General features: G+C 40.8%; 1 protein-coding gene across 2 annotated transcripts; it reads left to right on the plus strand.

Annotated features, from left to right (window-relative positions):
• Positions 1-1656: 1656 nt before the first annotated feature.
• LOC117257556 (monocarboxylate transporter 2-like) lies at positions 1657-27549 on the plus strand. 2 transcript variants are annotated; one of them, XM_033627830.2, is made up of 5 exons: positions 1657-1778; positions 3869-4086; positions 14324-14467; positions 17340-18155; positions 24645-27549. In XM_033627830.2, the coding sequence occupies exons 2-5, from the start codon at positions 3873-3875 to the stop codon at positions 24908-24910; spliced, it is 1440 nt and encodes a 479-aa protein (XP_033483721.1). In that variant the 5' UTR covers positions 1657-1778; positions 3869-3872; the 3' UTR covers positions 24911-27549. The 2 variants fall into 2 exon arrangements, with proteins under 2 accessions (XP_033483721.1, XP_033483722.1); XM_033627831.2 differs by lacking the exon at positions 1657-1778 and adding an exon at positions 1915-2053.
• The last annotated feature ends 395 nt before the right edge of the window (positions 27550-27944 follow it).

Here is a 27944-nt window from a genome sequence, read left to right on the forward strand (position 1 = left end):
TTCTAGTTTCTTCAAAATAGCCACCCTTTGCTCTGATTACTGCTTTGCACACTCTTGGCATTCTCTCCATGAGCTTCAAGAGGTAGTCACCTGAAATGGTTTTCCAACAGTCTTGAAGGAGTTCCCAGAGGTGTTTAGCACTTGTTGGCCCCTTTGCCTTCACTCTGCGGTCCAGCTCACCCCAAACCATCTGGATTGGGTTCAGGTCCGGTGACTGTGGAGGCCAGGTCATCTGCCGCAGCACTCCATCACTCTCCTTCTTGGTCAAATAGCCCTTACACAGCCTGGAGGTGTGTTTGGGGTCATTGTCCTGTTGAAAAATAAATGATCGTCCAACTAAACGCAAACCGGATGGGATGGCATGTCGCTGCAGGATGCTGTGGTAGCCATGCTGGTTCAGTGTGCCTTCAATTTTGAATAAATCCCCAACAGTGTCACCAGCAAAACACCCCCACACCATCACACCTCCTCCTCCATGCTTCACAGTGGGAACCAGGCATGTGGAATCCATCCGTTCACCTTTTCTGCGTCTCACAAAGACACGGCGGTTGGAACCAAAGATCTCAAATTTGGACTCATCAGACCAAAGCACAGATTTCCACTGGTCTAATGTCCATTCCTTGTGTTTCTTGGCCCAAACAAATCTCTTCTGCTTGTTGCCTCTCCTTAGCAGTGGTTTCCTAGCAGCTATTTGACCATGAAGGCCTGATTGGCGCAGTCTCCTCTTAACAGTTGTTCTAGAGATGGGTCTGCTGCTAGAACTCTGTGTGGCATTCATCTGGTCTCTGATCTGAGCTGCTGTTAACTTGCGATTTCTGAGGCTGGTGACTCGGATGAACTTATCCTCAGAAGCAGAGGTGACTCTTGGTCTTCCTTTCCTGGGTCGGTCCTCATGTGTGCCAGTTTCGTTGTAGCGCTTGATGGTTTTTGCGACTCCACTTGGGGACACATTTAAAGTTGTCGCAATTTTCCGGACTGACTGACCTTCATTTCTTAAAGTAATGATGGCCACTCGTTTTTCTTTAGTTAGCTGATTGGTTCTTGCCATAATATGAATTTTAACAGTTGTCCAATAGGGCTGTCGGCTGTGTATTAACCTGACTTCTGCACAACACAACTGATGGTCCCAACCCCATTGATAAAGCAAGAAATTCCACTAATTAACCCTGATAAGGCACACCTGTGAAGTGGAAACCATTTCAGGTGACTACCTCTTGAAGCTCATGGAGAGAATGCCAAGAGTGTGCAAAGCAGTAATCAGAGCAAAGGGTGGCTATTTTGAAGAAACTAGAATATAAAACATGTTTTCAGTTATTTCACCTTTTTTTGTTAAGTACATAACTCCACATGTGTTCATTCATAGTTTTGATGCCTTCAGTGAGGATCTACAATGTAAATAGTAATGAAAATAAAGAAAACGCATTGAATGAGAAGGTGTGTCCAAACTTTTGGCCTGTACTGTATATAGGCTATAGTGTAACCAGAAAGAGAACTGAGTCATCTTTCATATGAACTAACATTGTGAACACAAAACTGGGTCCCTTTTCCTTTGGTCCGCCTTTTGGTGCACTTTAAGAGGCCTGAGCTCAGTTTGCCCGTAAAGGACAGAGAGTGGGAGCGGCCCTGTTGCTACTGAAACTAGTCAAAACTGCAAGGAAACCCCAAGGCCATCTGTGTGAGTGTGACACGTGATCACACGTCAAACAAAGCAGCTGGCTCAAACTTTGATCAGTCTCTGTAGAGAGAGACAACCGGGCTGCGGAGGCGCTCGGTGAGAGGTAAAGTATACTCTGACTTTATGTGATGTGTCCACGCTTATCTGTCTTCAATGCAATGAAACGTAAAGGTTTATACAGCAGTGATGTTGCGTCATTGATTTCCGTGGTTGCCCACGTGTAGAGTGTCTCCTCCCGGCACACTGAGGGAGGAGGAGGAGGAATAAACGACGAGTTGTTCTTTGATTGAAAACGTTAACTTTTCTGTCTGACTTGGACGCATGTAACAGCTGTGGACTAGTTTGGGACAAAGCCGGTGAGGATACAGTCAAACAGAGGTAACTTTACGCGTCTGTCGCTGGAGTTATTTGTGGCAGTGTAACTTGTGAATGGAGACATATTTAGGAAGTGATGCTAAAGTTTCCCGCCTGGCTCACTACTTCACCAGTAACCGAAACTTCACTTGTTTTTACCGCGTTTATAAAACATATGCTCCACTTATATCAGCATTGTGAATCTACGCATAACTACATTTATCTGTAGTTATCTTCATCTCATCATATTGAAGTTATTGCTGGGTCAGTTACAGTCTTCTCCTGTGTTTACAACCGTAACTACTCTCTGTAACGTTAAACAAACCTTTCTCAACCTCACTTTAATTTACCTGTTTGGTAGCATTATTGTGTCATTGTGTTAAAATACCTACTAGTTAATTTGGAAGTGATACATTCAGACCTTTATTTGAAGATTTGGCACCTCATTTATTGGCACAAGTTCAGAGAAAGTACAGTTGGAACAGTCACTTCTGGATTTAGATATGACTGTCTATGGCTGTGGTTTTCATTTTTATATGCCCAAGGCACACCAAAGGGCACGCCAAAATTAAAGGTTTCTATACTAATATCAAATAACAATTGACAACCAAGTATTCCTCATGAAATATTTATTCAAGGATTCATTTTAAACTTTTAAAAATTACATTAAAGCACCAATGACTCATCCGTTTATAAGGGAAATAGTGTAAGATAATGTGATGTGTCACACACGAAGAATTCCCCTCGCAACCAGCGACAAATAAGTTCCTGTGAAGGTTTTTTTTAAATTTAGTTAAATTAAATTAAATTTTTTTAGGTAGAGTTTGCCTCTTCATTTGGAAATGGGTGCGTACAACATACTGATACAGCCAATTAAAAATTCATTCATAACTTTTTGTATAGGCCCAGTTAAATGATAATGTGTGGCTGTCACAAAATCCCACAGCACACCTGGATTTGCATCACGGCACACCATTTGAGAACCACTGGTCTATGGTACATAATTTAGCTTTTTTAAAGATGCAGTTGGTAACTTTTGTGAAATTATTTACTGTTAATATCACTGTATTTTGAAAGAAGTACATGAGACAGATAATTTGTGGGGGGAAAAAATTTCCTGCTCCTGTTCCCATTGCTTGTAATGGCATTCATACTCATGGAAAACAACCAGTCAGAGCCGAGGAGTCTCTTACACAGCTGTCAGTCACGTCAGTCACTCTTCCTGTGCATCAAACTTCCAAACTAAGCAGCACTGATCAAATATGTATTAGAATTCAGTCACTACATTGCATGTTTACTGCCTCAAGTGTTTTCAGAAACATATATTAGTGTACAGTTTAGCAGCAAAACAAGAAAGTACCGAGCATCACCCCCCAGCTGGACCAACTTTCTCATTTTACAGCTAAACTGTACACTAAAATATGTTGCTGAAAAACATTTGAGGCCAGAAATAGACCATGCATTAACAAAATCTTGATTCATATTTGATCAGTGCCGCCTAGTTTGACAGTTTGACCATAGTTCACGAGAAGTGATTGACATGACTGACAGCTGTGTTAGAGAGGTCTCGGCTCTGATTGGATGTTTTTGTTCATGTGTGGTAATGTCATTAGAAGAGCTATAAGGCGTCGACAGAGGATTTTTTTCCTACAGATTATCTATGTCATTTAGTGCTGTGTGAGTATGTTGACACTTTAAGCAAATATAGCAGTTATTTTTTGTAAAAGTTACAGCTGCAGCTGTAATATGCAAAAATAAGTCAACTCTGTTTTTAAGTTAGAACATGTATTTTGTTGTTTTGATGATACAATGTCGTGTGTTTTTCCACTCTCTCAACAGGAACATGTCCCGTCCAGCAGATGAGTTGGGCTACAAACCACTGGACGGCGGTTGGGGCTGGGTGGTGGTCTTTGGGGCCCACATTTCCATTGGATTTGCATACTCCACATCCAAAGTCCTCTCCATTTTCTTCAATGACATCCAGGAGGATTTAGGGGCCAGCTACAGTGAAATTGCATGGATATCCTCTATCATGCTAGCTGTCATGTATGCAGGCGGTGAGTTGATTGATCTGTATTTGTTACATTGGGCCGCCCATATGGAAAAATAATCACTATTATCTGTAGGGTTCCTTGTGACCTTATTAGCACCAAATCTTTCAGTCCTAGGCAGTGTCCTCATTTAGGATCCTACTGGCCTGAGGATAGAAGCTCTTCCTGAGCCTCTCAGTGCTGGCCCAGTGTGTCTGCTGCCTTCTTCGTGACCTTAACAAGGAGAAAAGGCTGTTGTTTGGGATCCTTAATGACTGTCTTTGCCTTCGTCATGTAGCACCTGGTGTAAATATCCTTTAGGCAGATTAGAGCAGCACCTATAATATGTTAAGCTGAACAAACCTCTCTTTGCAGTCCTGTTTGGTCCAGTTTTTGTATCAGGCAGTGATGTTCCCTGTCAGATCGCTCTGTGTATCAGGAGTTAGCGCTGAAATGACATCTGTATAAAAGGGACAGTCGGTAGGATGGAACCGTGGAGATGACATTTTGATGATGTGTTATGTGTTAGCTCCACTGCTGGGACATTTAAAACGCAACTGATAGCAGTTAGCAGCCAACTCAAAGAAGAACAGTGGCCAAAAATGTACGCAAATTGGGAAAACAATGAGGTCTGTGAGGTCCTTACCCTCCAAGCAGAGGGCGAGATCAACCACCATATAACAGGGGTCCTAAATTATTGTTATTGTCATGTTAATGCCATTGTTATTGTTTATAAAGCACTGCCAGTGCAAATGTTATTTGTCACACTAGAGGCCGATGCTGTTGTGTAACATCACATAATGGGGCAGCATGATGCCACAGTTGTTTGGTTCTGTATAAACATGCAAAGGCATTATTAGGTACCATGTTGTGGCCCTTTAGTGCGATCTCTGTGTGAATAGAGCTTCAGTGTTAAGGATGGAGGTGGAAGGTGTGCTCGTCTGGCCTCACCACCTGGGATCTGCCTGTCAGGAAGTCACGGATCCACATAAACACAGTGAGGTGTTTAATCCCTGCTCCGTGAGCTTGGAGACGAGCCTGGAGGAAACTGGCGATAAATGCTGAACTGAAAGCAGTATCAGCAATCTCACATAACTCCCTTTCTCATCCAGATGGGATAGGGTGGTGTGGAGGATGTGTACTATGGCGTCTTCCATTGTTGATCAATGCAGTCAGGGTACGTAATAGAAAATAATGCTGTTGTCTTTTTTGTGATTATATTAAAGGTTGATACTGCACATCTATACGGAGAGTTGTTCTCTTAGTAGAGTTTATGCAGTTTGTGAAAATGTGATGACTTTTAGTTCAGTGAGAGAAAAGATGAAAAACATTACCAAAAAGTAATATGAATGTAGACGACATATACGTGCAAGTTATATTTATTTAAAAACTGCAACCAAGACGTGTACTGAGGGGCACATTACAAAACACAGTTATCTCTGGTGGACAAACTATGTAATTGTGCCTGTGTTTTTAAGCTACCCCAAACATATCTTTGGCATTGCTTTACTGCAATTTCTTGTCACTTGTCGGCATACATATATGCTTATATATGCACCTGTGATCTGCTAATATCAGCAGATACAGTTTATGCTATATCAGTAAACCACCTGGGTACCATAAATGTAATAATTTCAAATCCAGAGTTGCAGCTGTGCAGATGTATGGAATTTAGTTTGAGTGTGTCATAAACCTTCAAGCCATCACAGGTTCTGTAGCCAACACCTCTGAATCAATACCTTTTACATAACGAAAGAAAGCCTTTATATTGGTCTGCAAATAATAACCTGCAGGTTGACCGGGCTGAGATATTTTTTTCTTCTGGTGTTTTTGTATAGTATTGTGTTGTGTTCCCTTAGGGCTCTTATACGACGAGTTCACCTCCAAGAACTAGCACTGATAATGGTCCGCTGATCAAACACCCCTGAAATCATCTCACATCTTCTCTTGAAAGTTGCACTTGAACACACCACAAAGATTAAAGCTAATGGCCAGCTGACCGCAGACATTCTTCTTTACAAAGAGCACAACTGTTGTGCTGTAGGGTCATTTGGGCCAGATAGATAATTGATAAACTGACTTCACATGAGTCACTGCACACACAGAAATAGTGTTAAGCAGCTTAATAAGAGGAATGATGTTAGCATGTGTTACTCATGTGACTTATATTTAACTGTTTACACTGAAAACGTTTACACTGAGTCATTTACGAGTAGTTCTCCTTTTCCTTTTCAACATTCAGGTTCAACATATACAGTAGGTTCAAGCAGAATGTATGTAAGTACTTTGATGTGAAAGGGTCTAAGATTTGCCGACATGGCTTGATGCCAGAAGAAGCTCTCCCTTTCATACAGTTACACCACTACTGACTGCTCACTGTGAGCAACTACACTCAGGCCAGTAGTGGCACTGTCACAGTTGTCAGTATCCAGGAACTACTTATTGCAAAATGGTTCTCAAGTTTTTTGGCTTTTGACCCTTCTTAGCCAAGCACTGCCTGTTAGTACTCATAGGCTTTCATCACAGTCTGAAAATTTCTATGAGCTGTCAGTAGTTAAGCCAAACAGTTGTTTGATAGTTTCTTATCAAGAGCTGAAACTCTTAACTGTCTTCATAAGACAAAATGTAAGGTTTTAGAAAGGTCATTCATAATATTGGGTAGTAGACATGTTTTCTTTTGTCTTTGTCTCCTTTCAAATCCTGTGAATGATCTTGTCAATCAATCAATCAATCAATAAATTTTATTTATAAAGCCCAATATCACAAATCACAATTTGCCTCACAGGGCTTTACAGCATACAACATCCCTCTGTCCTTTGGACCCTCACAGCGGATAAGGACAAACCCCCCCCCCCAAAAAAAACCCTTCAACAGGGGAAAAAAAATGGTAGAAACCTCAGGAAGAGCAACTGAGGAGGGATCCCTCTTCCAGGGACAGACATGCAATAGATGTCGTACAGAACAGATCAGCATAGTAAATTAACAGTAATCCGTATGTGTGAGAGAGAGAGAGAGAGAGAGAGAGAGAGAGAGAGAGAGAGAGAGAGAGAGAGAGAGAGAGAGAGAGAGAGAGAGAGAGAGAGAGAGAGAGAGAGAGAGAGAGAGAGAGAGAGAGAGAGAGAGAGAGAGAGAGAGAGAGAGAGAGAGAGAGAGAGAGAGAGAGAGAGAGAACAGTAGCTTACAACCATATTAATGAAAGTAATACTGTTATAGTTATAGTTCTGGCTATTGTGGTACAATATGTTGAAAGTTTATATTAATATCTGGCAGTATACATGTGTGACAATAATCATATATGTATAATAACAGTAGAAGTATGACTAATGACTATTGATGGCAGCAGCAGCAGGAGGCATCTGGCAGGACCACGGCAGCAGCACAACCACACAAGTCACGCTATCCAGGCACCGCTGCGATATGAGTTAATCTGAGAGACAGTGGAGCACAAAGGCTCCGGAGAAGAAGCCGAGTTAGTGACATCCAGAGTGGCCAAGTTAGCAAGATACAGTAATAGGATACGAGAGAGAGAGAGGGTGCCTGGTGTATTATAGGGGGGTCCTCCGGCAGACTAGGCCTAGGTCAGCCTAGCTAGGGGCTGGTACAGGACAAGCCTGAGCCAGCCCTAACTATAAGCTTTATCAAAGAGGAAAGTCTTAAGTCTAGTCTTGGACTTTAGGGACCACGAGTAACCCTGTGTTCTCAGAGCACAGTGTTCTGGTGGGATAATAAGGCACTATGAGCTCTCTAAGATATGACGGAGCTTGACCATTTAGAGCTTTATAAGTTAACAGCAGGATTTTAAATTCAATTCTGGATTTTACAGGGAGCCAGTGCAGAGAAGCTAAAACAGGAGAAATATGATCTTGTTTCTTAGTTCCTGTTAGTACACGTGCTGCTGCATTCTGAATTAGCTGGAGAGTTTTTAAGGACTTACTAGAGCTACCTGATAATAGAGAGTTACAGTAATCCAGCCTTGAGGTAACAAAAGCATGGACCAATTTTTCTGCATCTTTTCGGGTCAGGATAGGCCTAATTTTCGCAATATTACGCAGATGAAAAAATGCAGTCCATGAGGTTTGTTTTAAATGAGAATTAAAAGACAAATCTTGATCAAATGTTACTCAGAGGTTTCTTACAGTAGTGCTAGAGGCCAGAGCAATGCCATCTAGAGAAACTGTGTCATCAGATAAAGAGTCTCTGAGTTGTTTGGGGCCAAGAACAATAACTTCAGTTTTGTCTGAATTTAACATCAGGAAATTGGTGCTCATCCAGGTTTTTATGTCTTTAAGGCAGTTATGGAGTTTAGTTAATTGATTACTTTCTTCTGGCTTCATAGATAAATACAACTGTGTATCATCCGCATAACAATGGAAATTTATAGAGTGATTTCTAATGATGTTACCTAAAGGAAGCATATATAGAGTAAATAGGATTGGTCCGAGCACAGAACCTTGCGGAACTCCAAAACAAACTTAGTACGTAAGGATGATTCATTACGAACGTCAACAAACTGAAAATGATCAGATAAATAAGATTTAAACCAGCTTAGTCCAGAACCTTTTAGGCCAATTAAGTGATCCAATCTCTGCAGTAGAACTTGATGGTCAATAGTGTCAAACCCCGCACTAAGATCTAATAAAACAAGTACAGAGACGAGTCCTTTGTCTGAAGCAATCAGAAGGTCATTTGTAATTTTAACTAGTGCTGTCTCAGTGCTATGATGCACTCTAAATCCTGACTGAAATTCCTCAAATAAATTATTATCATGGAGAAAATCACACAGCTGGTCTGCAACTACTTTCTCAAGGATCTTTGTCAGAAAGGGAAGATTAGATATTGGTCTATAGTTGGCTAACACCTCTGGATCCAGGGTGGGCTTTTTTAGTAGAGGTTTAATCACAGCTACCTTAAAAGACTGTGGTATATAGCCTGTTAATAATGATATATTGATCATATCTAACAAATGAGTGTTAACTAAAGGTAAGATCTCCTTGTGACCTGATAAGGATTGTGACCTCATATGACATACAAAAAAAATGCAGTCTCTTCATTCATTTGGATGGGACTCCTCTGTTGATGCACAGTTTGATGATATCTTGCGAAAACCCACTTACAAGGATTCATATGATATCTAACAAATCAGCGCCCAATTAATGAAGTTATGTACTTCATGTTAAGTTATGAAGGTTAGGTTTAGGTAAGTTAAGTTATGTAGATTAGGTTTACGAAAAGAAACATGTTGATGAAGGAATCACTTGGCTTTCTACAGTTTTGAACAGCAGTCTCCTGGGGGAAAGTCCTGTCTTGTTTGACCCATTCACCATCCCAACCTGCCGCCTTACACAGACTTTCGCTCATTTACCACCTCCTTCTTTACTCCCATCAGTCATTGCAGCCTTCCGATTTCATGGGATATACTCACATTTCTTGCTCATGACTACGTGGGTATAAGAATAATGTTGCATCAATCTTCATAGTAGTGCTGCACGATTAATCTAATCGCAATCACAATGTCAGGCTGTGCGATTACATAACCACATAAAAGGCTGCGATTTGCGATTTAATGTAAGTAAATGTTAACGTGTGCGCCTGTGAACGTGACTACCTCTCCTGTAGTGTGTGGAGTTTGTTGACATTACGCCCACAAGCTATCCTGGTGTGTGCAGCACGTATGGTCATGTGACCACCCGGTGTGCAGCAGTGACCAACATAGATGCTGAAGAAGAGCATGAGCACGACCAAGAACAGGCTGAGTTGGCGCCGAAAAAAAAAAATGCAACTTCTATTACATGGCGATACTTTGGATTCAGGTACGGCGACATTGAACAGAAAGACGTGCTGTATAAAAGTTTAAAAGTTAAAGTCGCCATGTCCCGCGGCAACGCGACCAATCTATATCAGCACTTGGGACAGCACAGAGAAAAGTAGGAAGAATGTATGCGAGAGAAAGCCGAGCCGTGTAACGTTAAAGACAAAGAGACAACTGAAAGACACCAGAGCCTCATAAAACAACATCCAAGCACAGTTATGCAAACATTTGTAAGTGTCACTGGGAAATCACGGACTCCATAATAAACTATATAACAAATGAAAAATTGAGCAATTTTGCTCGGTTTCAGCCCACTTGACATGCTGCTGTGTTGTGCTATGGCGTGCTGGAATTTGTCATTTACGTGACAGCGCCTGAACGCAACACAGGGTCGTTGCGCTGTAGATAGAGTGCCGTGCTGCGCTGCTGTGTGAGCAGCGTGTTTGACTGTGCTCAGTCTGCTGATGGTCATTTACACGCTGTTCATAACAATAACTATGTCGGGTCAGGTCAGTGCCCCCCTAATATAATGTAGGGGAAACACTGAATCAAGCAACAAGACTAATGATACCATTTTTTTTATTATATTGTAATCGCAATCGCAAATCGTGATATTGTCCTCTCAAATCGCAATCGCTCATTTTTCTCAAATCATGCAGCACTATTTCATAGGTACACGTACATACAGTGCATTAGAACTGCCTGGGGTGCCAACCCAGAGGGTTTGGCAAAAGAACTGTACCTGGCTCAACTTTTGCTGAAACTGAATAAATGCAGTGACAGGCGGAAAGGTGCTGTGTCGGCCAGTCAAATACGTATAAACAACATTCCTGGTAGATTACTTTGTAATGGGATTGGCAGTGTTTCTACTGCTTACCTCACACTACCTCATCTTTATTTGTTCATGTTGGTGTCCTCTGTGCTTTTGTTTGTCCTCCAGCTCGTATTGGATCTATGACGACTGGTTGACAGATACCAAATATGCATGAAAACATGGGAAGGTCTGAGTTGTTGGATCAATGGTACAGCCTGCCTCTCATGGGTCACGTCTGAGCCCATTTATTGTTTTAATCACAGAGAAAAATTGGTAGATTAGTAAAATAAATAGTAGCAGTAGACCTTTAATTATCTAACAAAACAAAATGCAAAATACTAAATAGAACATACTATCGATGGTTCAGTGGCTACATTTTTGCAACAATTTCCATAGCAATGTTAGGACAATACAAGCTTTTTGAGATGTGTCGGTAGCCTAACAGAAAAGTTCCACCTGGGCCCATGTCACACAGGATACACATGCCACATCACAGCTTTCACAACTGGCAACAATCTGAGAAATCTACAATGACTTCTCCACAGTGGACTCATTAGATGACACTAAATATGACAAAATAAAAGTCTTGTTGAGGCTTTGTGTGAATATATCAGCAGCAGCTTTCAAGGTTACAGGACAAACGGGTTTGTGACTCACCTGCATTCAACTTAGAGAGGCCTAACTGGTGAAATATTCCCCTCCACTGTGGCTCAGGCACAGGGTTTTATCATATTGTCCTTGGCAAGGCCTCAGCAATGTCACCCAGTGGAGGAGAGAGACAGGGGGAATATATCAGAGGATGGTTCAGCACACTTGGGTCTGACACCGGAGCCCCATGGGAGAGACATGACAGCCTTTTCAGAGAACCTCTGACTCAAGGAGTCCGAATGATGAAGTTGTAATGGAAGTAGAAATGGTGGTGGTGCGGGAGATGCCCTATTGTGACACAGCTACAGTGAGAGAGATGATCTATCTTTGACCCCCGCAGGCACCTGGTTAACTGTATAAACAGCGGGAGGGATATTTTTATTTCATGTACTGTAGTTAAAGTAGTACAGCAGGTACAGTGGAGGACAGTTCTCTCCAGCTCACCGTGAAGCAGGAAAGCAAGATTGGTATTTAGAGTTAATGACACAAGGACACACAGAGACATTTTTAAGTGAATTTTCAGATCTTAGTTGTGAAGGGACATTAGCTCTGTCAGTGAGGGATCTCCCAGCAGCTTGGCAACTTGTCTTTATCTTCCTCTCAACCCTCTCTTTAATGTGAATTAGCTGATGAATTGATTAGCTGAGTTCAAAGTGGAGATGATACATTGAACAATATGATTGTGGTTTGTTTGGTTTTTACGTTAGGCAAGCTATGACACTGCAATCAAACTTGAACATCACCTAGATTAGCTAGAAAACTAGATCTCATTTTACTTTTGTGCCAGTAGGCAGCCATCTTTCAGCAAGCTTATTGGTGTGGTAACAAGAATGGTTGTTTACTACGAGTGCTGAGTACAACACTGTTCTTCAGACTAGTCAAGTGCTGATACAGTCTGAGAGTTTTCTTGAGAAATAAAGATCCTCAAACTCAATTGCCAATGCTTTTGAGCCAATGAGACCAAATATTGTGGTAAGACTTGTCCCCATGGAGTTGAACGACAGCTACGACTAGCCGGCCGCAACAACTCCAAGTTTGCTTGCAGTTCCACATCTTACCTAAAGTAAAAAACACACAAACTGCAGTCAGATGTTTAGTGTGTCATCTCCACTTTTTCTCTAAGCAAATGTGTCAGACATTTCCTGGTCACAACCTCTAAATTGGGAGGGTTTACTGTGTTTCTTTAAACTGTTACAGTAAACTGCATTTCTTTGGGTTTTGGACTGTTGATTACAAAAAAAATTGTACACCAAAATTATTAATTGAGAAAATAATGAGCAGATTAATTAATAATGAAAATTAATAAATGCAGCCCTGTAACTTGGAATTACATCATATTTTAGGGGTGGGGTAAAACATCAATACAGCATAGTATGGCAATATTGTATCAGCACACAGTGCCAAGTATCAATTTTTAAAATATATAAATGACTAATATTACAAATTCAATTAAAGTTTTGGTAGCTTACTAGAGAAATATAATCGATTGCTTTATCAGTCCACTAGATACACTTTGCTACTGCAAAAAACAAAGAGGGAAAAAAAAGGCTGAAGTGAGATGAACAGATTGAAAACTTAATTTTATTAGATAAAACAGATGTTGACAAAGTTTTCCTTTGGGGACATAATTTATAGTTGAAATAAAGTAATAAATATTTTATCGCAATACTCCAAATCACAAAAAAAATCACAATAATACTGTATCATGACTTAAGTATTGTGATATCATATTGTGGATCCTCTGATGATTCCCACCCCTAGTGTATTTGTGAATTAATACCGCTTGGTTGTAGTGGAGCCTGATGACATTCGATTACCAGTGTATAGGCAGTGTGACATGCTGACAAACTTTAGTGTATTAATGCTCTGCAGTAGCATCAACATATAAAAAGGCATGAGGAAAAAGCAAAGCATGCAAAATACATTTAAGATGTTATGTTCTGTTGTTGGTGGTCAAAACTGTGTTTAATGTGGTCTTAAACGTTTCTCTTAGCTCTGAATATGTCCTGCTTTTTATCTGACAAACTGCAGCCTGCTGGCTTGATGCTAAATCCTTAAAAGTCCATGCATTGATTTATATTGATTTGGAAGCGTAAACACTGTGTTGAAACATTTTAAACCAGAACTATGCTTTTATGAGTAATTATATCTACATCTAGAAATTCACGTATAATATAAAGAATATGGTCATGTAAACCCTTCACAGTTGGTTGTAACAATTTTATATATACAAACATATCCACTTTTGAAGAAAATTCAGAACATATTTTTGTTCACACAGATTGGGTTTGAGACAACATACTCTCCCTCTTAGTATAAATCTGTTTCCTCATGCACTGAGAAATTAATCATCAGCCACGGAAAACATGCTCTTGAAGACAGTAGGTGTTTGCCAAACATGTAATCCTCTTACAGCTCGCTGGGCTGTTTTCAATTATCCCCATCCACACAGACACACTTCCCACCACTGCCTTGAAAAGCTGCTGCATGTTAATGTTTTCAATAATCATGACAGCCCATATATTAGTTTGATTGTTGCCCTCCCCATTTTTCTTTATGAATTGAGTAAAATAAATCTATATTCAAACGACTGGTCTGTATAGCAGGAAGAAGAAAGAAGTTTTCATTATGATTTGCTGCAGAAGGACTGTTGGTGCAATGTCACTCTTTTAGGCAAGGTTATGAATGAAGCGAAGACTGACAGCATATAAAAGGCTGTTTAATTGCTGATTGATTACTGAGTGTAGCATTTTACATCATATAGGGAGGCTATAATGAGTCGCCAAGTTGCGTCGCAGTGGATGCAAAAGTGTGGAGGTGTTCCATCATCTGCTGTGATGTCCTTTTGCCCTTGGTTTAGACCTAGAGTCAGAACTGGTGCTGCTGTGTTAACGCTTGATACTACCATTAGGTGAGTTAATTACTAACTGTATATTGTTAGATGTAACAAGCTCATTCTGAACCGCTTTCTCTGTCTCTCTTTGTCTTTGCAGGACCAGTGAGCAGTGTGTTGGTCAAGCGCTTTGGAAGCCGGCCAGTAGTCATACTGGGTGGACTGATGTGTGGGGTCTCTTTGTCAGTTGCTTCTTTTGGGAACTCCATCGTTTACCTCTACCTTTTCATTGGTGTCATTGGAGGTACACTGCTTGGATTTCTTTTTTTACAATATCTTGTTAAACTGCAGCCTGAAAAGCTTTAGCCAGGTTGGTAGATTTTATGACTTGCATAATAGCCTTGAGAATCCATTGACAATTAGTTAATCACTGCCCAAAACTAAGACAAGGTACCCCTGTGTTTGCAACCAAGAGGATGAGCCAACTACTTCCATGATATGGATCCCAGGCGTGTTTACTACTTTGCTTACCATTCCTATCAGCCCTGGTTCAGACCCTCTGTGGTAGCGATAGTGTGCATCTTTTCATATCCTTTCAGAATCTCAGGGTTGCCAGATCTGCTTCCCTTGACTATGCTGCTGTGCTGATTGTCAGGGCCCAGGGCTTCTGCCCCAGCTCCTGGGGTGCAGTTAGAGCACCAACGGGACCAGGACCAGGACGGTAATTAAGATAGAACCATCCCTGATCCCAGAGAGCGTGGTCTTCCGTGGCCCTCTGTACTCTCCCGTAGGCTCCGATCATGATCGTCACATGGGGGCTCCCTGCCACCCTGCGAGGCTCATTACCCTGCCAAGGACTGCTGTGAAGGATTAATAGGCCCAGCAAGTGGCTGGGCCATGTGTGTGCCCAGGGGCATGAGTGTGCCCTGCTCTGCTCCCCTGTGCCCTGGCGCACCTAACATGCAGACGTACGCTACACACATGCATACACAAATACACACACATAGGAAAAAACATAACCATTAAGTTGAAAAACACCCCACACTCAGTGAGAGGCTTTTAGTAAGTACTTATCCTCGCTCCTAGCAGAGATTTTAGATTTAATTGATTGTCTTTGTTTGCAATCCATCTGCACTTTTTTAGGAGGGGCTGTCATTTTGAAATAGGCATGAACAATCCAGGTCAGCTGTATTGTCATTGGACAAGGTTGCAGAAAAGCAGTTGTGGATTCATATACGGCATAGAGGTCAGCATATTTGATGTTTTTTTTGATTGTGTGACAAGAAAGGACATTGAAATAATGAATTGGTCAAGCTGTAGGCTGCATAGAGCAAAACAGTTGTAATCGTGACAGTAGCAATTAAAGATTGTAAAAAACTTTTCAGATGAGCAGTGTAAAGTGATGCGTGAGTGCAGGGATAGGTCATCTCTCTGTAAAGCCCTTCCATGCGGTTTATCTGAGAGTTGTTTGTTACCATAGAAGGTCTGGGTTCAAATCCCAGGTGGCGGTTTGTCTGGCCTGAAAAGTGTGCTGGTGATATCGACCAAAATAACCCAGTACCAAGTCGTATCAAAATGTCTTCAGTCAAAAGATACCTGCATTGGATCCTTTTCTCGCAGGGGGTCTGATCCCGGACCGTCTTGTCTCCCCATCGGCTCAGCAAACTTTCTGTTACAGCTGTCTCTGCCGCTTTACTTTAGGCGAACAGTTGGTTGATCATCTGCTTTGTTAGCACAAGCTAACACAGTAGCAGCAGCTGACATTCAACCCTGAGCTGTTAAAACAGTCCCAACAAACCAGCTCGACTGTAGTTACACCTGTTTGCCATGTGATGCTAACAGTTAGCCCTGTCACTGTGTGCACGGCTGGTCAAACTCTCACAACAGTCCCTGGCAGGGAGCTCTCACTCCAGGAGCGAGTTGGCAGTACAGTGTGCCGAAATTGCACCGAAATGTTTGAAAGTATGGCTTAACAACATGCCACTCCATTTACATTTTAGGTATCTCTCCTGGTATCAGTATCACTTGAAGGGTACTGGTAGTGTAATTTTTTTTTTTTTACAATACCCAGCCCCACTGGTAGGAGATCATGATCTTTTGGATAGGGAACCTGTCTAGAGGGGGTGGATTGCATGTCTTGTCATGCCTCACTGGGACAGATGTCAGAGGAGTAAAGGATTGTGATGAAGCAGCACAAAATAGTAAAACAGGCAGGTGACAGTTAAATAGAGTGTACTCTGGGGGCCCCGATTGGCTGATGGACTTTACACTGTACTGATAATCCACCTACCAGTAAAGACATAGTGATAATGTTGAGAAACAGTTGAGTTTTCCTAAACAAGAGTAAATTAAACCAAATGACACAATCAGTCAGAAGCTAATTCTGTAAATTAGTTTTCACATTTTATTTCTAGCATTTCATCCATTTCACACATTTAATTTGTTTTCAGTAAACCTCCCTGTCCTCCTAATTAAGAAATCATCTACCAAATACACAATAAGATGCCCTTTTTTGATGCCTGATGTTTGATTGACCAAATATTTTCTTAGATTGTGATCATTGAGACCCTCAGAAATCTAATAAGATTAGTAACTTGTCATGTAACCACTACAGTAACGATGATATGATGAATTAATGACACATGCTTTGTTAAGTGTTGTTATTTTTTAACATTACAAAACAATGTGTTTCTGTGTTAAATGTAAATGTAAAAATATTGTAAAATCAAGATTGCCGAAATACACTTTTTCTATGAATCTTAATTTTTATAAATTCTCTGTTTGGGGACACACACACACACACACACACACACAAAAAAACTTTTTTCTTGAGCTTCATCATGGCACCTGTAGCTCTTCATCTTCATGGAAAATAAGGTGCTATTAAATTGAATTTTTTTGGTGGGGGTGGGGGGATTTGAAAAGCAAGGGAGTGAATGTATTACCTAGGCTCTCCAATTTATTTCTACTTAAATGGAGAAATTATTTCTGAAATAATTCCAGCATTCTGTAATGAGATTTTAGCCAGCAGAAGTGAAATGAGATGAAACCTTAATGAGCACCAAGCAGAATCAGTCTTGATTTAATTTAGCATGTACCCTTTGGAGTTTAGGTTCAAGAGGGTTTTCTTACTGAGGATTTTTGAGATGTGACTTCTTCAATCTATCTGCATGCAGGCTGTGGACTCTCCTTAAACCTCAACGCATCTCTCACCATCATCAGCAAGTATTTTCTGGCCAGGCGCCCTATAGCGAACGGAATAGCCATGGCTGGGAGTCCAGTGTTTCTGTGTCTGATGGCCCCGGTCAACCAATTTTTACAGCAACATTACGGTTGGAGAGGAAGTCTTCTTATCCTCGGGGCTTTGATGCTCAATTGTTGTGTTGCTGGGGCCCTGATGAGGCCTGTTAATGCACCTCCTGAGACACCCCCTTGTACACCAGAGAAGAAAGTGGAGGAACAGCCAAACAAACGCAAAACCAAGCTAAAAGAAAGCTGTATGAACAATGCTAAGAAGTTCTTGGATTTGACCTTCTTCAGGGATAGAAGCTTCGTCATTTACCTCATTGGGAATGTGCTGTTCATCTTTGGTGCCTATGCGCCCATTGTGTTTTTGCCAGCATATGCTGTTAGCATAGGCGTGGAGGAGTACTCCGCAGCCTATCTGCTCTCTATTATGGGCTTAGTGGACATGGTTGTTCGGCCTGGCACCGGCCTAATAGCCAACACCACATGGATCAGGTCCAGAATCCAGTACTTCTTTGGCTTTGCCATGGTTTTTAACGGCACATGGCACTTACTGTGCCCACTCATCAAGAGCTACGCCTTCCTGGTGGTCTATGCAGTATTTTTTGGCATTGGTTTCGGCATGGTCTTCGCCATGATATTTGAATGTCTAATGGACCTGATGGGAAATGAACGCTTCCCCAGTGCTGTTGGACTGGTCACCATCATTGAGTGCTTCCCCATGCTACTGGGACCACCTGCTGCAGGTAACTGTACACACTCTCCACAAACTATCCCATTTACACACATGATAGGATCAGTCTGACTCACTGAAAGAAAACAAAGCCTCTCGGAAAAACACTTGTCCGTGTTTGTCTTGATTGTTGAATCTGATCAGCCAGGCACAAGTGTTTACTTTCAGCTCACTCTAGATTGTCGTACACTGATCCTTTGAGCAACTGAAGGACCAAGAGAAAGTGAATAATGCACACATGTTGTATATACAAACACACACTTGAAAAAAAAACTTCACTGCTACAGCAGAAATAAATAGCCAGTTTAGTGCAAGCTCGTTTGTAAATATGGCAACACAGTGAATTACAGCAAAGAGGAATTCTTTCTTTATCCCTCTGAGTGTTTATCTCCGTCTTAGTCATGGGCTGTGCATTGTGTTGCAGTAGAGCTCAGCTGCCTGCTACGGTGTCATTACTGTAAGACAGAGCAGGATTATCACTGAGTAAGTGGGGCTGTTTCAGGATGCACAAAAAAGTAGCAATTGGTCATGGTTGTTTACCACTGTTAAGAAGCTGTAGTCATTGCTCAGGCTTTTATGAAGTCTACTGTAAGCTTTGGCCTCCATACAAATGTTGGAAAATGTGCAACTCAAAGCTTAACAGCTCAGGTTTGCATGCTTCCTTTATATTTACTGATCAATATTGGATATAGGATATTGAAAATTACATATACTGTCTCAAATGTTCCCTCTGTGTGTGTGTGTGTGTGTGTGTGTGTGTGTGTGTGTGTGTTCATGCATGTGATCCAATCAAAGCCAAATTATGTTGGGAGGGCAGACTAATGGTGTGATCACACTGAACGAGAAGTGAATTTTCATGCCAAATACTTGAGTGTTTTTGGACTATTTTCCACTGGTGAATATTCGCACTTAGCAACTGTGCTAACGGTTGTGCTAACTAACTGCTAAGTTATTTTGCAGTAAAGTACACTTGATAGCTGGAATCAAGTGATGTGAACACAGGAACATGGAGGCTCTTGGCTCTGAAACAACATGAACCAAGATGGCAACACTCTTTGTTATCTTTTATACTATCACATTAGTGCATTTCTTCTTACTCCTTTTATTGTTTACTCTCCACAGTAAAAGACCATCTTAAATTACTTATAGCAGTTTCCAAATGAGGAACTAGTTCTATGGCCTCGCTCACTAATCTCTGAGCCCTCTCCCTTTTTTTCTGTCTCTGCACAGTACTGATGTTGAGTGGTAGAGATTTGGGTGCCTACAGATGGTGACATCGTTTGTCCTAACCTTTTCTGATTCTCCGTATCGGGAGGAGAATCTCAACTAGAACTCAAAGCTGATAGACTTTCCTGATACAGCATGGTGCAAATTTCTCATGGAAGTTGAAAATTTTGAACTATGATGGATACACACATTGGTGAATTTAGCATCTTGAGGTCATGGCTGCAATACATGGGACATGAATGCAGCGCAACACATTTGCTGCAGCATGCCCCCAGCAGAGCACGTCCATTATAATCAAGCTGCAACATTGACTCCAGAAGCTGGACATCGGGCATTGCAAGGCTGTTCTCTTCTTTTACGCGGCTGCTTGTTTTGTTTTTTTCTCTGCGCGCAACTCCAATCCATCCAACAGGTAAAAATTAAACCAACTGTGTAAAAAATACAAATACAGTACAATCTGTTAAAAAAAAAAAAAGATGAAATGAATACCTCATTGCACAGAGAAAATGCGAAGCAACAGAGCAGCCTTGTCAGTGTTTTTACATTTCATTAAATAAATCAGTGCATCCTGTTGGTAAAACGATCCAGTTAATTCATTCAGAACCAGTTAATATAGCCTATCTGCTTCCAAACCCTCTATAACCAAAGGCATTATAACTTGGCAAAACTCAGTACGAACACAGTGAAGCTGACAGCAACCACACGGTAAAGAACCACCGCCCTGCTCTGCTTACCTGACGCGTCGAGCCAGTGTCCCATGTTTGGCTGTCATTTGTGTCACCTGCTGCAAATATGCTTTTGTTTGCGGCTTTGCATTGGCTTTGTATATGTGATCCCAGCCATGCAAAAAATTCACTTTGCATTCAGCATGAACACACCATAAGAGGCAAAGCTCTAGCCCTATGCCCCTCTGAAAAAAAAAACCCTATTATGGGAGTATTTCATGTTTTTGACCATGAACCATGGATCTTAAAATGAGTGTGCACTACAGATCACCCTACTTTGATGAGATCATTGGCTGTCACAGACTTCTCTCATTAAATCTTAATCTATATGAATAAGACTTTCATTCATTCATCATTGAGTCACTCCATTTAATACATGTTGTTAGTGTGGATTTACATAATGGGTCAGACTTACTGTACATACTTGAATTGCTCAGCATCAACCTACGAGCTATTTTTACTTACCAGCCCATCAAATACAAAAAAAACATCCTTTTTCAGCTGATGACTTTTATCTCCAGCATTCTTCTGTCTCTGATAGGGCTTTAGATTGAAGTGTTGGGGGGCTGCCTTCATGGTCTAAATAACTGTGTAATCAGAAGGATATTGTTTACTCCCTCTGCTTCCCTGCCATTTTCTAGATTAGTGCACTTTTGAAAAACCCCACTGTAAAACATTCTTCACTTGATTCAGTAAAAACAGAAGCATAGAACCTAATGACTGCCTCTGAAAAAGGAGCCATTGGAGAAAATTGTTTTTGGCGACAATTTGTCATCAACAGAACAAAAGCACTTTGATTTGTGGTTATCAGAGTCTGTTAAGCTGCCAGAGTGGCAGGTAGGAAATCACTTCTTCTAGCATGTAAATGTTTTAATGCTTTCTGCTGAAGTAGCGACTTTGTTGTGAAATAATAAAAATGTTTGCTGCACTGGATACACATTGTGTAACAAACTGCAGAAAAAGTAGAAGTACCACACCCACAGAGTCATCGCATTCTCTAAAGTTAGGAGCCAGATGGCTCTGCAGTTATTGTTTTACAGCCTAAATGATTTTTCACATGTCAAAGTGAAATGTAATCATCAAGCAACAGCACTTTGATTTGTTAATAAAGGTTTGGCACAATAAGTTGATGGTCAAGTTTAGAGCTGTAACGATTAGTTGATTAGTGAATCATCCTAAGAAAAATCATTTTTAAAGTAAAACTGCCAAATATTCCACAGAGTTCCAGCTCCTCAATTGTGAGAATTTGCTGCCTTTCTCTGCTTTATGTCATTGTAAACTGAATACGATTGGACATTTTGTCGGACAAAACAAGACATTTGAAGAATCAGCTTGCGTTCGGGGAAAATGTGATGGACAGTTTCATTTTATAGACTTCAAAAAACCTGTCAGATTGATGTACCCTGAAATAACTGTTAATCCCAGCCTGACTCAAGTTATTCATGTAGCCCAAACTCACAACTATGTCTCAGTGGGCTTCTGTACAACATACTGTAACAACATACTCTTTACACCTTCTATTTGGAAATCACACACACAAAAATGACTTCCAAATTGCGTTAAATTGTGTGGGATTTGGAGCATCAACTGGCAGAAATTATGGAGTGAGCTGTACACTCCAAGGACTTCCAAGGAGTCCACCATGTTGTTCTACAGTAGCCCCAAACAGACAATCCATGCACTGGCTCTATAGGGCCATTTGTGTTTTTGTGTTGGCAACATTTCTGCAACATCACCGCTAGATGGCTCTACATCGTACACACTGGACCTTTAAAGTTGATTGCACTAATCAAGGATTCTTATAAAAATCTGACAATGCCGAGCAGTCAAATGTGTCCTGCAGTAAGATTTAAAGTTTGCTGCAGTCACACTAATTAAGAAATTGACCTTCTAAGTTATACTCCAACATGCTGGAAGATGTCCTTGTTTGCTGTCTTTTAGTATAACTGTTACTATGGTCCATGTGAGTTTTAGCCCATTTTGTCAACCATTACATGAACTACATGCACACAGAGATACTTTCTCAGTCATAATGCTGGTATTGTTAACTGATGTGCCTTTAAAACTGCCAGACATGGAATAAACAAACTATCAAAATGACCAAAGCTTTTATTTAGTGCTCAGCATGTGCACTGATCAATAGGTCAGCTTTCAAGTTCACTGAAAGAGGCCTGTTTAGTGTCCTACATAAACACACTGAGGACGCACAGTACTGTAGCTGCACACGACTCTATCAGCTGTACATATCGGCCAGCTGACAAATGCTTCTTTTGCCTCCAACCTGAGTTTTAATGAGGTGAAAATTTATAGGCCCCCCAGTTTGTCTGGTGCGACCCTGTTCTGAGGCGCTCATTTAATAGTGTAAATAAGTGCCTCCCTGCACGTCTACCATTCTCCTCCAGAGGGCACAATCGTTATGTCTCCCCTAACTAGTGCGCTTGTTACTGCTCCCCCAAACCTCCGGGTCAATCCAATTAGGAGGAAGTGAGGTAAGTGGGTGTAATTAGCCTTTTGCTGTGGGTGTTTAATGACGCTCAGTTCAAACTCTCATTGAAGTCCTGTACCTGGGCCATAATTAAGCTGTGAATACATTAAAAAAGAAAGAGGTGACTATGCCAGATGGACTTAATTACCGCTCAGCCAATCAAGGGCTGTCGTAATGAGGGTGATGGTCATTGTCGTACGCGCACCAGATGAGTGCTATCAATCAGATGATACAGAACTGCATCGAGATCCAAATACAAAGTGACCCCTCCTAGTGTAGTAAGGAAGTACATGCAGTACATGCACACACACAAATGTTAGCATCACTGTTGTAAAGATGATAATGGTGCACTTAAAGGGACCTGCCAAGGACAATGCTCTTTTGATAAGATACTGTAATTTGCTTTGCAATGAATTCGCCTCTCTGTTAAGCAAAGTGGTGGACTCAAGTCAAATAAGTTGGACTCGAGTCAGGCTGTAGTCGCAAATTTGATCATTTTAGACTTGACAAAATTGAAAAAGACTTGCAACTTGTCTTGGACTTTAACACCAATGACTCTTGACTTCATTTTGACTTGAGCCTTTTGACTTGAGGGTACCTGATACCTTCCCCTAAGCCCACAGGCTTAAAAGTATGTCATTTAAAAAGTGTGCCACAATTGATTCATTTCCATAATCAACAAATATTTATGTTAATCTTCTTATTTCCTTTAGACCAGTGGACCCCAACTTGTCCAGCCACAGTGTCCAGATTTCCCCCTTAGTCATTACCGAAAATGTAGAAGAAGATATAAATACAAGAGAGGACAGACACGGACAATTCATTATGTCGTGGTACTAGTTAATAGTGCTATACGCTTTAAAAGTGCACTGTCAGCATTACTTTTTTAATTAAATTCAGGGGCACTTGTCTTATCAAACTTGTTTTAATAAAACAACAAAGCATTTGTTTTTGTTTTTTAAATGTAAATTTAACATTTTATTTCTCTGTTGTTAAAATGACATTACATTTGGTAAAGAGTGCATTACGACTTGTTTAAGACTCTCCTGAACTCAAAGTTTAGGACTTGAGACTTGACCTGGGACTTTAGTTCAAAGACTTACTTGTGACTTGCCAAACAGTGACTTGGTCCCAATGTTGCTGTGAAATATTGGAATCTGCCAGTCATTAAAGGTTGGAGTAAAATATAAACTGGGTCGTCAGAAACACTCCTGAGCTTGGTGATAATGTGATAATGAGCTAATGGTCAAACCATTTTTACAAAGTATGTATTTTTTGTTACTGGATGATGCTAAGGAAAAGAGAACAAACAAATGACTTCCCTTTACTCAGTTTGTTAAAGGTTTGTTTGGTGTCTGTAAGGGCCACTGAGAAAACATATTCCTTCTGACAGTGATTCAGATATTGTATTTCTTCCAAAAATGTTGTACCTATTGAATCACTCTTCCACTGCATCAGTAAGGCTCTAAAGTGGTATAAAGGAGGGATAGTAATATAGTGAGATGGACAGATAGACAGACCGTCATACATGCTGAGACAGAGAAAGAGCAACTCTTGCCCATCGATCCGTGTCTGGAGGCGGGGGGGGGGGTCGGTGTGTGGCTAAAACCTGGAGGCTTAAATCTGATCTAAACTACATTTGTCACTTTTCTGCAGACTTGGGCTCGATATTTATGGCTCTGAGAATGGCCCTCTCTTCTGATTCGTTTTGGTAGCAGCCGTCCAAATTGCCTTCCCAGAGATGCAGGGAGAGCCAGGAAGGGTGTAATGGCCCTCTGTCATTTCCGACATGGCTCTTCTCAAATTGGCCCGCTCTCAGTCTCACTCCCTCACGCGCACACACAGAAGCCAAATCTGAGTTTGGTCTTGCTCTTCACCTTCAAACTTGTAAAGTGGTCGAATAAAGATAGTATTCAGTGACATAGATTGTGTTTTGCTTGTCATGGTGTACAACATTTCCAAGTGTGTTTTTGTTTAGACATAGGGTGGCATAAAATGGGTACAACTGACACTCACTTTGTTTGAAATATAATTTCTTTGCACCCTTTCGCCTTTCTCCACACAGGCTTACTGGTGGACATCTTTGGTGACTACAAGTACCTTTTCTTCATGTGTGGCGCAGTGATCACAACTGGCGGACTCTTTCTCTTTTTCATGAACATCTTCAACTCCCACTTGATGGAAAAAGAGAAGGTGGCAAAGGACGGAGAGCCGAACCAAAAAACCAAAGAGAACCAGGACCAGAACCAGGTGAGTGTCTCAGAGATGAAACAGATCCCTGAGGCAGCAATTGGACGAACTGAGCCAGAAGTTAAAGCGAACGGAGTCTAGAAAGATCCATGCCTGAGGAATGTGAATTAAATGAAACTTCAGTAAGGTGCTGTTAAATCACTACAGGAGAAGCAGCTGCACCTGGGTGACACAATGAAAGGAGCGCCAGTCACATCTCAAATGGTGGAAACAATGTAGAAAGTATGATGGAAATAGGGCATTTGTTTGTTTCATGGATTCATTTGAGGAAGGTTACAGCCTCCTTAAGTTTAAATGACAGATAAGTCCCATGCTCTATGTGTGCCATGCCATGACTTAATCACAAAGTCTGTTTCCATTTCACTTTGTCGCATTTTGTTTCGATACACCAACTTTCTCCCCCTAAACCAAATGTAAAAACCTTCATTCTGTTGAACAAAAATCATATATGATTAACTGTTTAAGTCAAATTTACCAAGCAACAAAACCAACAGCTTAAAGTCATGCTAGGGGCTCCATACGGCTGTATTTGGGCCTGGCAGTGCTTTAAGCTAAATGTCAGCATGCTAACATTTACACAATGAAGATGCTATAAACATGCTAATGCTCAGCAGGTATAATGTTTACCATGCTTCCCGTCTTTGGTGTAGTGTGTTTTCATGCTAACATTAGCTAATTAGGACTAAATGCAAAGTACTGCCAAGACTTATGGCTATGCCATTAGTTTTACAAGTATTTTTTCAGCAAATACATTTTTAAATTTCTGATTATGGTGTTCACCAAAGTTATACAATTTCTCCTGATGTCTGTACTAAATTTCATGGCGATCAATTCAGTAATTGGATTGATTGCCAATCCAACCAAAAATGTCAACTGCATGGTGATACTACTGAGGAAAAGTCAGACAATCACCAGACAGTGGGATTTATTATTGGGGCACCCTGACTGTTTTAGCCAAATTTTGAACCAATTCTTTTAGTAGATGTAAAGATAAGTTAAATTTTACTGTGAATGTACAGAATTCACAAGTCACTGTGTGCTGAAATTCATACCGCCTCAATATATGAGAGCAAATATTTGCAGTAACTTAACTTTTTTCTCTCACGTGATCATGAACAAACACTGTGACTACTCATCGCACAGTCATCTGTATATGAAGATTTTCATTGTTCTTATTGTAATGTGCGTAACCTCGGGAGATTTTTTCACCTGCAGTGTTTACATCATAAAACTGTCAATTTGTTTTACACATCAAATACTGTATAATTATTCTGGAACCACTTAGTCCTGTTTTTTTTTTTGTTTTTTTTACTTGCAACAGCTGTAGACCAAAATGCCTCTGGATGCAATTGGATAGACCTCAAACCATTCAGCAACAGAATGTGATGTAGGGCTAACGTAAACACACGATGGTGGTGTAGCATCAATACGGCTGCAAATGTGCCAATAAAAACAAAACAGTGCTCCTCTTGTCCAAGCAAGGTTTATGGTTGCTGTCGTGTCCCCGGCATAAGGGTGTGCGAGCCAAAAATGAGATAATCACATATTTTGCTGTAAGCCCAAAGGCCCTGCAAGCTGTCAGTCATGTATAAACGGCTGTGATTGGTCTGAAGTGGGCCAGGTCGGCTGGAAATCTGTTTGGTTTTTTTTTTTCTAGAATGTGAAAGGCATGACTCCTCCTGCTCTCCCTGATTGGCCAGTACTCTTTGCCTTCATTGGTTGCGTTGGTTAGGTTTAGGCATGCAAAGTAGATTGGTAATAGTTAGGGTTAGAATATAAGGGTAAGCCAATCAGACGCAGTGTAAGGCAGAGTAGGGCGGGTCATGCTTTTGCCATCGACCAGATGCATCTGCCAGAGCAAATAAAACAACTGTTTGCAGATGTGTCTCAGTTCAATCGGAAAAAAGTGTGCAACGTCACGGTTTCTGGGTTGAACAACATGTTCGTCATAATGGTGTGAAACTGTGTGTAATGGGCTTTGAGTTACGTCTTCCCTCGTTTGCTTGGTGTGTAGAGGTGTTACCCAATGTGTATATAAACTCTGTCCAATTTAAAAGGCATTGATGCTTGTGTAACACAGTATACACAACAGGGTGTTCAGCGCATCAGTGTTTCTGTTTAGATAAGCTACATTTCGTCAGGGCTGAATGCCCCCTGGTTCCCAGACTAGTAGCTGCCAGCAAAGGACATGGAAGTATTAAAAGTGTAACTGGATGCTTTTACTGAAACAAAACCTTTTACTGAAGTGTGATATTGACTTTTATTATTCTCTAAAGCAAATACTGTCTTTTTAAATTGGTAGTATTTATTTAATTTGAGCTTTTATGCTGAAACACATTATAAACCGTGATGTGTGTTCCACAGTAATGTAATAATTTTATGTTGACATCTAGCAGTGACATTTGTAATTTTGGTGAGAATGGATTTGCATGCACTGTTAATTGATTTGATGCTGTGTGTATTTGTGCATGTGAGTGGATGTGTTTATTGGACTGAGTGGCAAAAATGAAAAATAATCCCACATGTACATATTGTAGGGTTATATTTTAAGGTGATGGCAGCTTTTTGGATTCTGTATTCCAGAGAATTCAATGAAAGATGTAGTTTACTAGTTTGATTATTAAAGCTGCATTTCAACTTCTGACATCTTGTTTGCACTTGTGTTGTACAATGTACCATCGATACACTGCATTCATTTCATAAAATCTTCATTCATTTGACTCTGTGTTTCATTTGTTTTTATTCTGGTAGGGTTTCATCATATATCAGAAATTTGGTTTGCACCAGTAAAGTCACAACTATTTGTTATGTCTTGTCTTTTCAGCAAATGAGGACAACAAATAGTCCAGTCTTTTTTCCTTCATCACTTATTGTAGAGTTTTTGCATTCCAGATCCAAGCACAGAGGTAAATGACACTCAGACACAAGAGAAAAGCCGTCAAATCAAGATCTACCACGCAGCTTCTCAATGTTGGTGGCCGTGTCCAATTTTTCACGACAATTAGAAGACTGGGGAACAAGTTTGGAAATGTCAGCAGCTTAAGGGCGTGAGCACCTAATGAAGCAAGGCCCGGATGTTCCAGGCTAGCGCTCCGAGCTGCATGCAGCCCCACAC

The sequence above is a fragment of the Epinephelus lanceolatus genome, chromosome 1, assembly GCF_041903045.1.
Source record: "Epinephelus lanceolatus isolate andai-2023 chromosome 1, ASM4190304v1, whole genome shotgun sequence".
Lineage (NCBI taxonomy): Eukaryota > Metazoa > Chordata > Actinopteri > Perciformes > Serranidae > Epinephelus > Epinephelus lanceolatus.

Coding starts and splice junctions, on each gene's coding strand:
- LOC117257556 (XM_033627830.2), top strand. CDS start 3,873: ATGTCCCGTCCAGCAGATGAGTTGGGCTACAAACCACTGGACGGCGGT. Junction 14,468..17,339: donor TTTCATTGGTGTCATTGGAG/GTACACTGCTTG, acceptor ATCTGCATGCAG/GCTGTGGACTCTCCTTAAAC. Junction 18,156..24,644: donor ACTGGGACCACCTGCTGCAG/GTAACTGTACAC, acceptor TTCTCCACACAG/GCTTACTGGTGGACATCTTT.